The sequence below is a fragment of the Dermacentor andersoni genome, chromosome 5 (genome assembly GCF_023375885.2).
Source record: "Dermacentor andersoni chromosome 5, qqDerAnde1_hic_scaffold, whole genome shotgun sequence".
Taxonomy (NCBI): domain Eukaryota; kingdom Metazoa; phylum Arthropoda; class Arachnida; order Ixodida; family Ixodidae; genus Dermacentor; species Dermacentor andersoni.
Window position 1 is genome coordinate 158,574,970 of NC_092818.1, and position 15,179 is coordinate 158,590,148.

Sequence of the window (15,179 nt, forward strand, 5' to 3'; positions counted from 1 at the left end):
TTATTTTTCCTTTTTTTTAACTGCTGAGGAAATATGCGTGCGTCTGTGTTTATTATTTTATTTTATTTTGGAGAAGGGGGTAGCGATATAAGCGGTCGAAACCATAGTTTCATACAATTATAACATCGAAACCGTCTTGCATATAATGGTATGCATTGAGAAATTTTAAACCGACAGAGGGCGCAACCTGCGCTTTCAGATTTTAGGCTGCTGCAAATCATGGCGCTCAGGGTGCTCGTCGGCTGCAAGCGTGTGATTGATTATGCGGTTAAAGTATGTATCCGTGTTTATGTATACACTGTTTCCGTTAGCATCCATGCGCTAAAGCTCCCGCTAGTGTTGAGTCGGCCACTGTTATTACTAGGCGTTCTTGTGCGTTATTCAGACTGTTTGTATAATGCCTGCGTTTTGCAAGCGCACGTAATGAAGTTTCAGAATGATTACTAATCATTCTAGACATGCTTGGCTAAGCGCCGATGAAATAAAACTTACTTACGCATGTACCTGTACTTACCACGTGTGCTTGCCTGTATAGATGTGGACCACACGGTCCTGACGATAAGACCCACGAAGCAGCCTATACGTACGGCATACATAATCGCCAACCGATATGCCTCGCGGCTTGTAGCTGTAATGTCCTTCAGATTTGACTTTTTCCGGTTGCAGATTTGACAGCGTCTTTATGGTAACATTGGCCCTAGCATAATAGTGACACCCGTTCCGCGATATAACGCATGTAGTGTCATTTGAATAGGTCCTGTTAATCTTTCTAAAACTCGAGAGCGACAGCAATGCAGCAGACAAAAAGAATATTTGCATCTTTGTGAACACAAATGCAGTTGTCATATTTGTAAAGGATACTTTCTGTTTTTCCGCGCCTAGACCTTAGCAAATTACAGCTGGCTACGAATAAAAAACGGAGATATTTGCCGACAAAAAAGAGCTTCATAAAGACCGTGTATAGGTAGCATATTAGAATTGGTAAACACGTACGTATACAGTATCCGCAGTACGCATGAAGGTTGTTCGGTATATCCACAATATCGATATATCTGAATACACGCGTGACAAATTTTTGTCAAGTATGAATCCAGAATTCATCTTACTCGGATTCGTCATAAAATAAAAGCAAACGAAAATGCCCCGTCGACTGCTGATGGCAGACATTGCTATTGCTGCAGTACGAATATTGTTTAAAGAAAGCTTAGATTCATCCTAGTGGTTTCACACCAAGCAACTATTAATGGCAAAAGGCGGGTGGTAACACTTGTGAATGTAATAAAGAAATCAAAGTTGAATGTTCCAGAAAAACACTTCTGTCAGAATGATGTTGAAACCCGGAAATATATTAAGAAATATTTTAAGTTGAGTGTTTTAGAAACTACCTTGTGTCAAAAACGATATAATGAAACAGCCCTCCACACTTTAATCGTGTTGTTAGACAACATGTTGTAGTTACAAATTACCTTTAAATGGACATGATCTTCCTTAAGTTGCAGTAATTGAAATCTGCCAAGTAGCTCACACAATTGCTGGTGAAGTTTTTTTTTTAAGGTTCTATAGAGGGCAATTATTTCCGTTCGCCAGTGTTAATTGCAGTGGGCATGCATTTCCTGTATTCCTTCAACTTTGATTTATGGCAGGTGTTTGGTCTAAAATTTCAACCCAATTAATAGAACCATTTAGAGCCAAGAAAAGTTTTTTGCATTTACTTAGGAAAAAACAGTGCTATTTGAACTAACATTTGCCTGTAATATCACGGCGGTGACACCTTGCTTGAGTGGGCATTCAAGCATGCTGAGCTCACTTGGGCACAATCATTAAGTTCAGCTACAGTGAGAGTATACACTTTACCAGAGAGAAAGAGAACAACTTTATTTAAAACAAACCCCAGTCCGGCTCCACCACCTGTCTTGCTAGCTTAAAGTGCAGCATGCATGGGTGACTTTTGACCTGACCCCTGAGACACACACGTTCCATATAAATTGGAACACACAGTCTGTGGTTCCATTCCTTGCTGTAGAGCAAGCGAAGTGGAGATGTCGGTGGTGACATTTCCCTGGTTTTGCTCATGTGACCTCAACAGAATAATTTTGATCAATAAAATTAATTGCAGTTAAAGCATTAAACAATCAATCACCCAGCCATAATTTAAAATGAAGCTAAGTACCATTCAGTGAGTGACACAACAAAACATCGTGGGCATATAAATAAGTGACTGGGACACCGCAGTGTGGATAGAAGAGCAGACATGGGTAGCTAACATTCCGGTTGAGATTTAAGAGGAAGAATTGGAGTTGGGGAGGTCATAAAATGAATGGAAGCGGTTACCAGTGTGGTCCATCAGAGTGGCAGAGGAAGGGAAATGCACTCGATTGTGGCAGATGATTGGATAAAGCAATATGATAGGACATTTGCAGGCATAGTGTGGAGTCAGCCGACGCAGAGTAGCAGCAATGGGCAATCTCTGGTAAAGGCCTTCTTTCGAAAGTAAGGTTAAATTGGCTGATAGCAGTGGTGACTCTTTTCTGCATCTTTGTACAGATACGTGTCAAGCCTGACAAAACAGGAGTTGTGACTGATGGTGTTAAGCACAGCCTAAACCCTTTCGATGAGATTGCTGTGGAGGAGGCAGTACGATTGAAGGAGAAGAAAGTAGCCAGCGAGATAATCGCTGTGTCATGTGGGCCTGCTGCATGTCAGGTATGTTTCCTCTTTTTCTTCCTTGTAATCTAGTTGGATTTGGTTCTGTAGCTACCATGACATAGAACTCCGTTCACATACTAATGCCACAATGTTCAAGTGACAGAGCAGAAATACAGTTAGCATGTTGTTTCATTCTTAGTTTTGTTGTGTTCTGTTACTCTCACACCAAAATTAAACGCAGGTGGCAAGGAACAAAATGGAACTCCTTTGAAGCTTAAGTACTTAAAATTGCTATGTGTGATAATGTTTTAAGGAGGCGCTAAATGTCCTCTGGCCTCCAAAACTAAGCATCTGTGAAATTAATTACACCGCTGCCCTACATGCTGGTGAATGCGAGAAGGTAGGTACATCTTGCAGATGGATTGTTTCCTTTTGTGTAGGCTTCATTTCAGCATAACAGATTTCCATATTTTTCTGTGCACTTGCCAAGCATCATGGATGTGCCACTAGTCTTCCTTTGTTCTATTTGGGCTGCATGTAACACATTGCACACTAATAGCCTGACACTACAAAAATAGGGTCTATTTAATAATCTGTTTATGGTACCTTTCATCCAAAGCAACCATGCTGGGTTTTTTTCTCGTAACCCCCCCCCCCCTTCCTGTTCTTCTTTTTTTCTTCCCCTTTCCAAGCATGTATCAGATCTTCCAAAGATGCAGTTTACTAATAGCCAGTTTTAGTTTAGCGTTATGTCTGTTTACGTAGATGCATGCAGAACAGCTACAGCCACAGTATGTGCACGTCCTCAATTAGACTTTTAGTAGAGTTCCACTCAGCTAATGAATGGCTAGTGCCAAATGCTGCAGCACCATTGGTATATAGAAATCGAAGCATGTTCATAGCACCAGCAGTGTATTTAGCTATGTCTGGCAGTATCAGGCCAGGTGGCTGATCTCAATAATTGCAGAACATCATGGATTGTAACGCGAAGTGACATGGACAGAGACTTTCTATCCTCTTGCAGAACATCACCAGTACTGTACTTGGTCCTTGAAAATAGCCAAGACTGATTTAAAAATTATTTCACGAATTGAAAAATTATTTCACCGTTCATGTTTTGCTGCTGCAATGAAGGGCAGCTAATAAGGCTCAATTTAGATCAAAGCAGGTGGCTTCAGAGCCACGTTGTTGTTATGCTAGTCATGCTAAGCCCACAGCACTAATCCAAAAGTTATTGTGCATAAGTAACCATCAAAGCTCTTCATAGCGTTCTGCGCACGTTCATTTTCGACCTTATTGTAGCGTACACAACAGTTTTGCATATGCTTGAAGGCACAGAAACGTAGATAGTTACTGACAGCCTTGATTAGATGGTACGTTCATCTCAGTCGTGACTACCAGAAAGTTTACATCTTTTATTTTTCTAAATTCTTCTTGTCCATCATTAAGAGTATGTCTTGTCGACATTGTTTGCCAGGAAACATTGAGGACAGCATTGGCCATGGGTGCAGACAAGGCCATCCATGTGGAAGTAGAAGGCAAAGAGTACGAGACACTGCAGCCTCTACACGTTTCCAAAATCTTGGCCAAGCTGGCTGCTGACAACAAGGTGGATGTCATTATTGTGGGGAAGCAGGTGAGCATTGCCATCCTTGGTGCTGCTGGCGCTGTCTGCTCCACGAACTTTTGCAGAGGGCCAGGTAATAGCAGCTATAGGGAGAAACGACTCTGCAAGGCCACTTCAAGTGTCCCTTGTAAAAAATCTTTCACAAGGCTACACAGCGAATTTTGGTTATATGTACGTGTCCACTGGGAAGTGTTCTATTGCAAGTTTTTCAAATTGGTTCATTAATAGCAGAGATAAAAATGTTTGAAGCGTTGCGAATCTGCGATTTTAGGAGGCGAACGTCACTGCCAACGTAGACACTCTCCACTCTATATATATATATATATATATATAATTTTTGTTTTCCCTCTTGCTTTCTTGCAGCGCGGCGCACTTCTGGCGATGGTTTCGTATGCAAGCTGTTTCGTTTCTCTCGCTTTACGCAGTGCACGGTTTTGTGCACCACAACGCCTGACTAGCTCTATAAGTCAGTGCCACGTGAGCACTGAGGAGGCTGACGCAAGGGGTTCAAAGAGCAGAACTACGCACTGAAAACCGATAGAAAATGTCAGATAATTTCATTCCCTGTGCGCACGACTGCACGACGTGGGAACAAGCAGATGACACGGAAGTACATCCCTTTTTCTAAGACATGGAGTAAAACAGACTTGCAGACATTCAGTTTGTAGGTTTTATTATTTCTCTAAATTTTAAATCGTCTAGCGGAGCAACAGATCAGACAAATAACTCCTGTAACCTTGGAATAGTTTTTGAAGTCATGTGTCATGGCGAGTGAAGTTTCAGCAATGTGAATTACGTAGGCACACTTATGCTTCTGATCTCAACTCTCTGGCTGGGAGCAAGGCTCTCTTGAGAAGAAGGGCACGTGGCATTTGGTTTGGAATTTCAGTTATTTTAGCAGCGCTCTGTGGTGTAATACTTTGCAGACACAATTGTCAGTGCGCATTGTGTACACTGTGCTTGTCGGCTTAAGATGGCCAATTCTGGTGAGGGGCGCTTTAATCAAGTGTCTCTTGTCTCAGCCAAAAGCACTGAACCAATGCCGAGAGGCACCAGTTCCAGAAGTAATGCATGAAGTCCTCCCTTGCCTTTTGCGCTTGTACATGCATACATGTGTGTATGTGCATCCTTATCTTTTCATCCTAAGGCTACATGCAGATTTGATCAACTTGATTTATTCAAAACAGTTTTCTTTTGTTGGGTGTAGACTATGTGGTCTTTCTGCGGAACTGACGTTTTTCTCTCTTATTCTATAAGGAAGTATTTTGCATATGATCCAACATTCAAAGCCAGTTTTCTCTGAACATACAAGATTAATCTTAGTTCGAAAGCTTTTCTGCTCAACTGCCACTGCTCTTTTTGTTTTAAGGCTTCATATTAAAACAGTTACAGCAATTACTGTGTCCCACTGTAGTGACTTGGCCGCAGATGTCTGTAATAGATAGTACTGCATGTACTCAGAGAGCTGTGGGATTAGAGAAGTGACAGTATGCAAGAGGCAGCAGATGAACTGGAGCCCAGCATATTGGTCAGCTTAATTAACATTAAGCAGTGACAGTTGAAGCTAGTGTAGTCGGACGCCAATTGGCCATTATGTCAAATTTTCAAGTTTCTTTGTCATTCTTACAGTTGAAATATGAACAGTTTTACAGTGTTTTCTTGAAAAAAGAACATTTAGTACATGTTGCTGTTTTTTTTTTTTTTTTTTTTTCGCAGGCTATTGATGATGACAGCAATCAGACAGCCCAGATGACAGCTGGAATTTTAGACTGGCCACAGGTGAGGTTGTTTGCCGCAAGGTAGACATGGTAAAGTAGTTAGGTGCAGAGGAAATGCAGCTTTTAAGGACAAATATCACAATCAGCAGTGGTTGCTTAGTGGCTATGGTGTTGGGTTGCCAAGCACAAGGTCGCAGAATCGAATCCCAGCCACAGCGACCGTATTTCGATTGGGGAGAAATGCAAAAACATCTGTGTACTTAGATATTGGTACATGTCAGAGGGACACTAAAGGCAAATATTAAGTCAAGCTAAAGTGATAGATTAGTGTGCGAGAATCTCTAAAGTGTCAATATTATCGCAAACAGAGCTTTAGTAACCGAGAAATTGAGGTAAATGCAGGACACGATTAGAGACTCCCCCGGGACATTCAAGTAGTTGCCAGACCACAGAGTCACTCCTCATTTATATTCTGTAATTAGTACTTGGCTACCAGCTATAAAAACATCATTGTATTGCATTATAGGGGAAAAGAAAATGCTAATTATCCAGTTCTCTTTCATTTTTAGAAAAAAGAACTGATTGACATTGCTCTTGACAACGATGCGGGCGGTCAAGAAGTTTCGTTTTCGCAGCCCGCACTTTCATGTTTCAGTAGTTTCATTATTATGTAGTGCCGCACTGGTTTTGCTGGCTCACGAAACTTGCGTAAACTGCAAGTAGCAGGGAAGTCCATTTCTGTGTGATGTCGCGGGATGCCCAAATAGTTCACGCCACTTGACCAAAAGCAGCTGCAGCAATGAATCCACCACTCTGCCGAGGCTCGGTTTCTTCATGTCCAAGCGTTGGCGTTTTGGGCAAAACATCGTACCACCGTCTGTCGGGTACCATTTTACTCACTGACAGTAGCAAAGGGTGGTAATGGCGTATGCAACGACCCCACTCACCGAGATTTTAATTGCGATAGAGATATTCGGACCCTTCAGATGCAATTTTCTCATAATCTAAGTATTGGCATGAAACAAGCGCTGTGATGTTTCTGAAATGGTATTTAAACAATCCACATCGAGTTAGTATTTACCTTTAGTGTCCCTTTAAAGAACCCCAGGTGGTCCAAATTATTCCGAAGCCCCCACCCACACCACCACCAACTACAGCATGCCTCATAATCGAATCATCGTTTTGGCACAAAAACCCTATGATTTTTAACAAATGTCACAATCTGTGATCTACTAGCATCCAGTGTTACCATTATCAAGAGGGCTGCATTGTTCACATTACATTTGACCAGACACTGTCTAGTTTCAGGCTAGTGCAATCACCAAACAGTATCCACTGATGCCACTGTTAATATGCTGAAATATGCTGCACATTTGAGACTGTGTGTGATGCGCTTTTCCGGTTAAAAAAGGGTGAATAGTGAATGTCATCTGGAAATCCACTCATCCAACGCTGTTAATAACGAGCTGCTTAATGGGCGACAGATTGGTACAGCACACAGTGTGCTATCATTGTGGCCATTACATGCATTTCAATAACATATAAAATTTCACACTGCAATGCCCTCTGCTAATTTTAGTTTTGCTTGACAGGGCTAGTTACATGACACATACTCAGCACTGCGAACTGCATTCACTTCATAGAAAAGCAAGTTTGTGTTTGTTTTGTTGCATAGAGGGTGTGAATTACAACTGCAACACACTCCGTCTTGTATGCCAAGAACTTTTATATAATTGATGTTTTATTTCGGTTAGGACTTTTCTATTCTTCATCTGACAACACAACAGGAGACTCTCTTTAAGGTAGAACTTTGTTAAGGCCAAATTCTCTGATGGGCTTAACAGGCTTCATCATTAACATAACAGACAATCATAACAGACAATCTTCATTTAGTCTTCCATAAATTTGTACTTCCGTGAAATCAAATTTACTAAACACACAAATTCCAAAAAGTCCCCTCAGGATTGTTTTGAAGGGGTATGCTGCGAGTAGACAGATGCAATGTGTCACGGTCTGTGGAGTGACATTTTCAGTAGTCCTGCTGCTAGCTTGTCACCACCGAATAAAGAAAAGTTGCCTATACGGCAGAACTTCGTCAATGCATTCCCAGTACGCAGTTTCCCTGCTCATACGCTCAGTGTATAGAACTTCAGTTCTAATTATACATTTTAATTAATACTAATGTTATTTTCTTGATTTTCTCATGAATATATCGACAAGGTCCTATTGTACGTGTGTGAGTTAAGGGCGATTGCTTTTTTACTTGTGGTGCTCTGTGTTGCTTCCTGACCTACATCACTTCTTCCCTCATGGGTGCATCTAGGCTACTTTCGCTTCAAAGATTGAGAAAGATGGAGACAGCCTGAAGGTGACGCGAGAGATTGACGGTGGCCTCGAGCACATCAAGGTGAAGCTGCCCGCGGTCATCAGCGCGGATCTCAGACTGAACGAGCCCCGATATGCCACCCTCCCCAACATCATGGTTAGTGTTACTGAGCATACCTTGCTTGCTAATTTTCCGTTTGCTGGGAGTGTGCTGGTGGCTGGCTTGAAACACAGTTTTAGCACAATGGAAATCCAGCTTGGGTCATTTAATTCCCTGTAGGTTGCTTGTATGTTATGGTGTTCATTACTGTGCTCTTGCTCGCAGTTGTAGAATGCAGAACAAATTAAAATTTCCTAATTGTCCAAGTTTGCAGCAAATAAAAGATTTCCGTTTCACTCTGCGACTTTTACTTCAGCCGGTTGTGTGCCATGTTAGCATTTTCAAATTTTCCTATTTTTCCAGGTCTTCCCCGACTGTATTTATGAAATTCCTTGGCCGTCTATGACACTAGCGGTTTGGGTGCAATAAAAAAAACGGTTGTTTATAGCTTGCCACATTACTGCAAGCCCATAATTTTGAACTATACTTCCAGTAAAGCCTCAGTCATTTGGAATGCACTATCAGATTCAACTGAACCATGTACCAGTATGCCCAGGCTCACACTCTCAAAACCAGCCAACGCTATAATTTGCAGATTCTGTAGGTTTAGTTGAAACCATAGCTTCACTCTGCAATACCACTATTTTCGTAATCATTACTGTAGGTACCAATTTCCCCCCATTCTAGGGAACTGAGGTGAAAATGCAATTTTTTCCCACGAATTGTTCGGAACTTGCCAATTCCCTGAAGATTCCAGGTTTTTCCTGATGGTAGACGCCCCGCGAATCAGTTTGCAAGACTACACAGCCACATAATGCAATGAGAGGCTTACGCAGTGTCACCATTTGTCAACACAAGCCTTAAAACATTTGTATTCATTTTTAAAAAAAATACGCATTTTTAAAAGGGCAGTGCAGACAAAATAGTGAAAGCAAGAAAAAAAACGCAGCCTATTGTCTCCTGCGATATATAATACACACATACAATCCCCCCCCCCCCTACATTTTGGTAGCAGCCCCCAAAATTAGAATCCTGGATAAACGCCTTGGTAGAGTGGAGGGTGTCAAAATATCCACTAGCTAAAGTAGTGCACCATCTTCTTCTATGCCAAGTTTCGATAGTTTCTGACTGACTGCTGCAGAAAGCCAAGAAGAAGCCTTTGGAGAAGAAGACACCCAAGGACCTGGGTGTGGACGTAGGTGCTCGTATTGATATTGTGAGCGTAGAGGACCCACCAACCAGGGAAGCCGGTACCAAGGTCGAGACTGTGGATGAGCTACTAGAGAAGCTGAAGGCCTTGGGGCGTATCTAGAGGTAGGCCTCTCTGTTAAGGTTGAACTAGTATACAGGCTCTCACTCAATTAGCCTTGCACTGATCTAGGCAAAACAATGCACAATGAAACGTTACATTGCACTGCTATGCACTTGGAATTAGGAGTGATAAACAGTTTCAAATGAATACTGTGGACGTTGGAGGTGCAATATGATGTCTTCAAAATGTTGCAGCTGTGAAATGCTTGTCCAAGTATTCAGTGTTTCATGAAGATCTGTAGTCTGTAGTATACTGCTGGCATAACCTTTTCATTCACACTTTTGTAATAAAAATGCAATGGTTGGTGCTATGCTCCTTTACAGATGTCTGGCTCAACTTTGCGCAGCTGCAGAAGTCCAAGATTTTGGTGGAAGCAAAGTAGTCAACAAATTGTACACCTGTCCTGAAGTAATGCTTAAAATAAAAGATATTTTTACATTCCCTGCTGCTGCGTTGGTGTTCCTGCAAAGATGCCTAGGCCGAAGTTTATATTTTGTTGCTATCTACAATGGTGAGTCCAGTAAGACTAGTAAATTGGTAACAAAAAGAGCGAAAGATGGCACCAGTAGCCTGTAAGTTGACAAACGTGTTCATAACAGTGTGCTGGATTTTCACTATGAGGTTTATAGGTTGCAGCATTTTGCATAGGCAGATAAGGTCCCTAGATGAGATTAAAAAGTTTTTTTTGTTGTTGTTTTTTTAGACCTTAGATGCAGACACATGAGAACAGTGTAGAGATGGCTGCCCCACTAAACAACTTGCACCAGGGAGGAATAGGGTTCTGCTATTCGGACTAGGCATAATGAAGGTGTGAAACCTTTCAGAATTCACCACAGAACGATGGTCCTGTATGGCAATGGATGTGTGTCACAGCAGCACGTCTACGGAGTCACAAGTTTGCAAATGGTGGGAGGTCAGTAGCAGATGCTCATCCAGGTCAGTCACTCTGCGTTGCGACTTTAGATGCGACTTTAGAAAAAATTGCAGCTGTTAAATATGTTGAGACGGACAAGCAACGCTGGATGACATCGCAACTGTAAACATGGGTCGTGCTTTAGCATACCACATTGTGCATGGTATGCTTGCATTTCAATGTCCACAAGATAGGTGCCCTGGCAGCTGAAGAGATACCCTGTGCATTGCACAAGTAGTTACGCACGCTCCCAAATGAATTTTTAATGGGAATTCAGGCACTTTGTAAGCGTTGGCAAACTTGCATTGAGCGCGTGGGAGATATATATTGAAAAGTAATGCAGTTTTCTGCCATATATGCACAAAGAGTAATTTTTTTTTAAATCAAATTTTCATTTGACTCACCCTCGTACATCAAATTCTGTTCCGATTTGTTGCACAGATATCACTACTGTAAGAACTGCATATAATTATTTTTCAATTATTAGCATAGTTTTTAAAGCACCATAGGAAATGTGGATTCAAATCAAAATTTCAGCCAGCTCGAAGTTTTGGTTTCCTTATTGCTGCATGACTAACTTCATCTTCATTGCCCTCTAGCTAATATACAAGAGGTGCCATCTAGAGACAGCATGAGCTAGCAAGTGAGTGTAGTGCTTTCAAGAAGTGCAGCACAGATGGCTATCTCTGGAAAAAGTTATCAAAGAACTGTCCAAAGACAGCGCAACCCAGCACGATGATGACTGTAGCGCAAAGTCTAACGTAAATGTTTTCGCTGAGTTGGCCACACTCTTATCATTCTCAATGAAACTTTTTTCTGCTATTCACTATACCCATATCTCTTCTCTTATTATATGCAAGGTTTTATGGTACTGTTGAGTCAATGCACAACAGTAAAAACCTTTCTTGAAAGTTGCGACAGGTATGTTGACATCACTACTAACAATTTTGCCTGTTAAGGTTGCAAAATTCCTTATAACAAAATATGTGCACACTGCAGCTATAATATTCTCCTTGACAATACTTTAACATTAACTGCAGCGAAATTTCTCTTTGAATAAATTTCTTAATAGATTAGTAGCATATACGACCGAAGCAATTTTCGCAAAGCCACAGGGCTGGCAATTAATTGCAAAGCTTTCTCGTTAGCAGCCTTTAAAAAGCACCTACGCAGACGACATGTGTCACTGCTGGTTGTTGCTATGACAAGTCCCAGCAAAGCGCCTCCGGACTCTGCCTTATCTCCGAGCTCATGCCAAGCCAGCCACTCTAGGTCATGCATCACTTTTGGCAAACATTAATGGCGCCATTTGTTTTCAGTTTTGGCATCAAGGACTGCTACTCTTGCTAGTTGCAAGTTTTGCATGGTCTACACCATCTACCTACACTATGTTAAACTAGGCTTTCTGCATGGTCCAAAATTTCGTTGCAGTTGGCCTTTAATAATACATAGCACCACAAGCTTCGGAGACCACATTCATTGCAAGCATTGCTTTGGTTAAGTACTAGTTATATACACCAATAGCCTGAGCATTATATTTGCATAATTATTGCCCTAATCTTTATTTACATATGTTCAGTCACACCTTGGTCAGCGGCTGTTGCCCGAACACGTGAAATTAGCACTTTCCGTGTTAAGATGGAGAAACCTCAGTTTTAGTAAGTTTTCATTGATGCAACTTTGTTTTTAACGTTCGACTGCACAAAAGGCAACTTGAGACTGATTTAAGTGGCACTAAGTCAGGTTTCCTGTTTGGCAATGTTCAAGGGAAAGAAGTAGGTTCAATAGTATAGGCACTGGTTCCTTTTTTCTTATTTGTGTGCGATACATCATGTGCAGCAGTTCTGTTGAGTCAATATAAATGTGCACTGAGGGACCGTACAATGACAGGTACACATCCATGAGAACAAAGTTTGGAAACGCCTGGTTATGTGTGTGGCTAACGTGCATGTTTAATCTAGCAAAGCACTGCATGTAAATTAAATGACCTAATATCACTGCCACTTAAGTACAGTAGAACCTCATTGATACGATTGATCCTATTTCATGACTTCCTAGCACCGACATTCGCAAAAGAAAACAAAAACTGCCCAATACAGTTGCACTTCCTTTTTTACCAGTTTATGCATTCTCAGAAAATGCAATCTTTCAACTCTGACATTCAGTGTATCGCCAAACCAATCGCATTATACATTTTCCGACTGCTTGATCTCATGTGAACAAGATAGGGCGCGAGGCACACACTTCAGAGTTGTAAGCACCCGTCATGGCAGCTCCCCGCAGTACTCGCTCAACCGTGTTACATGAAATTCCTCTTCTGGTACGAGGAAAGCTCTCAGCTCGTCACATGTCGCCATTCACAGCCATCGTCGCCAGCGCTATTGTGATAACCATCTTCAACTATTTGTTCCAGAGTATGTGCATTTGGCATGGTGCTGTTGGAAGCATACTGCACATTAATAGGTGGCCCAAATGCGGCCCAAATGCGCCGCTGGTCCCTGCTGCTGAAGTGTGAAGTGGGCATCGTGTTTCGCTCTGGCAGCACCATATCTTGCCCACCAGCTCAGTTTTGTTTCAGTTTCCCATTGCAGCCTTAAACATTATGCAATAAGATAAGCATGTCTCGGGCCACTCGAGCCTTAGCAGCGTGGCATGTGTAGGCATTTCGTGCTGCAACGATTCAAGCAAGGGCTCACATTATGTAGATGCCAGCTACAGCTCAGTATGCCAAATTTTTCAGTACCTTTGGATTGTAAGTTTGCGCAGTTAGTACTTTTCTTTTTTTTTCAAGGTTCCAATGCACAATTTTTGCAGTGCAGCTACTGCAATGTGACAGTCAGTGCTTTTAAACTCAATCTATTTCATTAGAAGAAAGGTGGTGCAAGACAGGGCCAAATAAAAGGCATTCTGCATAAACTTGCAATTATACAAAATGACAGTTTCTTGTACCTAAATGCAAAACTACATGAACTCACAGCATCACAACTGTGGGTCAAACTTCTTTAAGTATAGTAGATTTCTGTTAATTCGGCTCCAGTGAATTCTACCCAAAGAATGTGCCAGCCGGCACCCAATACATCTCTATGGGCCCAAACTTTTGTTATTTCGACCAAGAATTAAAAGGCGCCACTGTGGTGGAGCATAGTACGCGGTCATCAATTATACCGTAGCCGCTGCGTTGGCTACGGCTGCCAGCGGATCTGCTTGCGAGAGCGCCAGTTCGAGGCGGCGAGGTAATCAAAATGGCGGCAGTGGTGGCTTTGATAAATGTTTCAGACCTACGATCACGGCAAAAGTCCGGAAAATCGGGCGGCAAAGGGTTCTTGCGTTCAAAATTTCATACGTTCTGATGCAATGACTCGATCAGGTACGTGGTGTTGACGAGAAGCCGTCCGAATTATCGGGCACCCGGAAAATTGGTCGTTGACTGTGCACAGGCAACGCCTCCAGCCGACGATACGGTGTCAAAGACGATTCATTACGATTCCTCTGTTACTCCAGCCGGCATTACCGCGACTTTCGTTCCCTTTCAATAAAATTACAGCTAATTTTCCCTGATAGAAGCACAAATTCAGAGTTTTTCGTATTTCAAGGCTATCCAAAATCCCTGAGAATTCCCGGTTGGTAGACACTCTGGTACTGTGACTAGAGATGGCGCAGGTGCATTTGTAAATTAAGCACATGCTAATATCCCTAACAATGAAATGTACCCTGCCCCGTGCTTGGTATGCTTCACTGCATAACATAGTTGTATTGCAGCGATTGATTGATTGATTGAACACTTTATTATTCCACCGAGCTGGAGTGCCCACCTCTTAATCTACACTTGGGTATGGGGGGAGGACGAAGCAGTCCCCGCACGTTGAGGACGGCGAGTCTTCACGGCCTCAACGGCCAGGCGGATTGCTCGACACTGGCAGTCTTCAGCCTCGCTCTGGAGCAAGGCCTCCCAGGCTTCTCTACTGTCAATGTTTTCCTTGGCCCCTGGGGAGCCAGCACACTCCCATATTATATGGTCTAGCGTACCTTTTTGCTTACAAATTTTGCAGAGGGCATCGTTATAGTCCCTTGTCTGTGTTAAGTAGATCCAATGTGGTGATGCATAATTGTTTCCCTGGAGGCGTCGCCAAATGCAAGCGTCCTCCAGAGAGGGAGACCGATGTGGAGGCGGAAAGATTCTTCTTTCGGCTTTGTAATGATCGACAATTTCCCTGTACGTGATCATGCTATCTTTTATCCCTGGAACTGGCTGCTCTAGAGTTGCCCGGTGGTAGAGTGCTCGGGCGAGCTCGTGAGCGGCTTCGTTGCCTGGGACTTCTTCATGGGCCGGCATCCAAATAAAAGTTATGTCCCTCCTGGGAGGGTTTTGAGTAGAATGTGGAGGGCTTCTTCCGAGATTCTCCCTTTGTTAAAATTTCGGATAGCTAATTTGTTATCGCATAATATTACTCCCGCTTTTGTACCCGCACAAGCAAGCGCTACTGCAACCTCCTCGGCTGTACAGGCGTCCCTCGTGCACGTGGAGCACGCTATCTTAA

General features: G+C 42.5%; 1 protein-coding gene across 1 annotated transcript; it reads left to right on the forward strand.

Moving 5' to 3' along the window:
• The first annotated feature begins 164 nt into the window (after positions 1-164).
• On the forward strand, positions 165-10,169 carry Etfb (Electron transfer flavoprotein beta subunit). The gene is made up of 7 exons (XM_050178991.3): positions 165-273; positions 2,545-2,703; positions 4,124-4,282; positions 5,990-6,052; positions 8,315-8,473; positions 9,558-9,730; positions 10,052-10,169. The coding sequence occupies exons 1-6, from the start codon at positions 220-222 to the stop codon at positions 9,726-9,728; spliced, it is 765 nt and encodes a 254-aa protein (XP_050034948.1). The 5' UTR covers positions 165-219; the 3' UTR covers positions 9,729-9,730; positions 10,052-10,169.
• Positions 10,170-15,179: the final 5,010 nt, after the last annotated feature.

What these genes read in the sequence shown, in the direction of transcription:
- Etfb (XM_050178991.3), top strand. Translation starts at nt 220, where the DNA reads ATGGCGCTCAGGGTGCTCGTCGGCTGCAAGCGTGTGATTGATTATGCG. An exon ending in GTGGGCCTGCTGCATGTCAG is followed by an intron (nt 2,704 to 4,123) that starts GTATGTTTCCTC and finishes ATTGTTTGCCAG; the next exon opens with GAAACATTGAGGACAGCATT. An exon ending in TCATTATTGTGGGGAAGCAG is followed by an intron (nt 4,283 to 5,989) that starts GTGAGCATTGCC and finishes TTTTTTTCGCAG; the next exon opens with GCTATTGATGATGACAGCAA.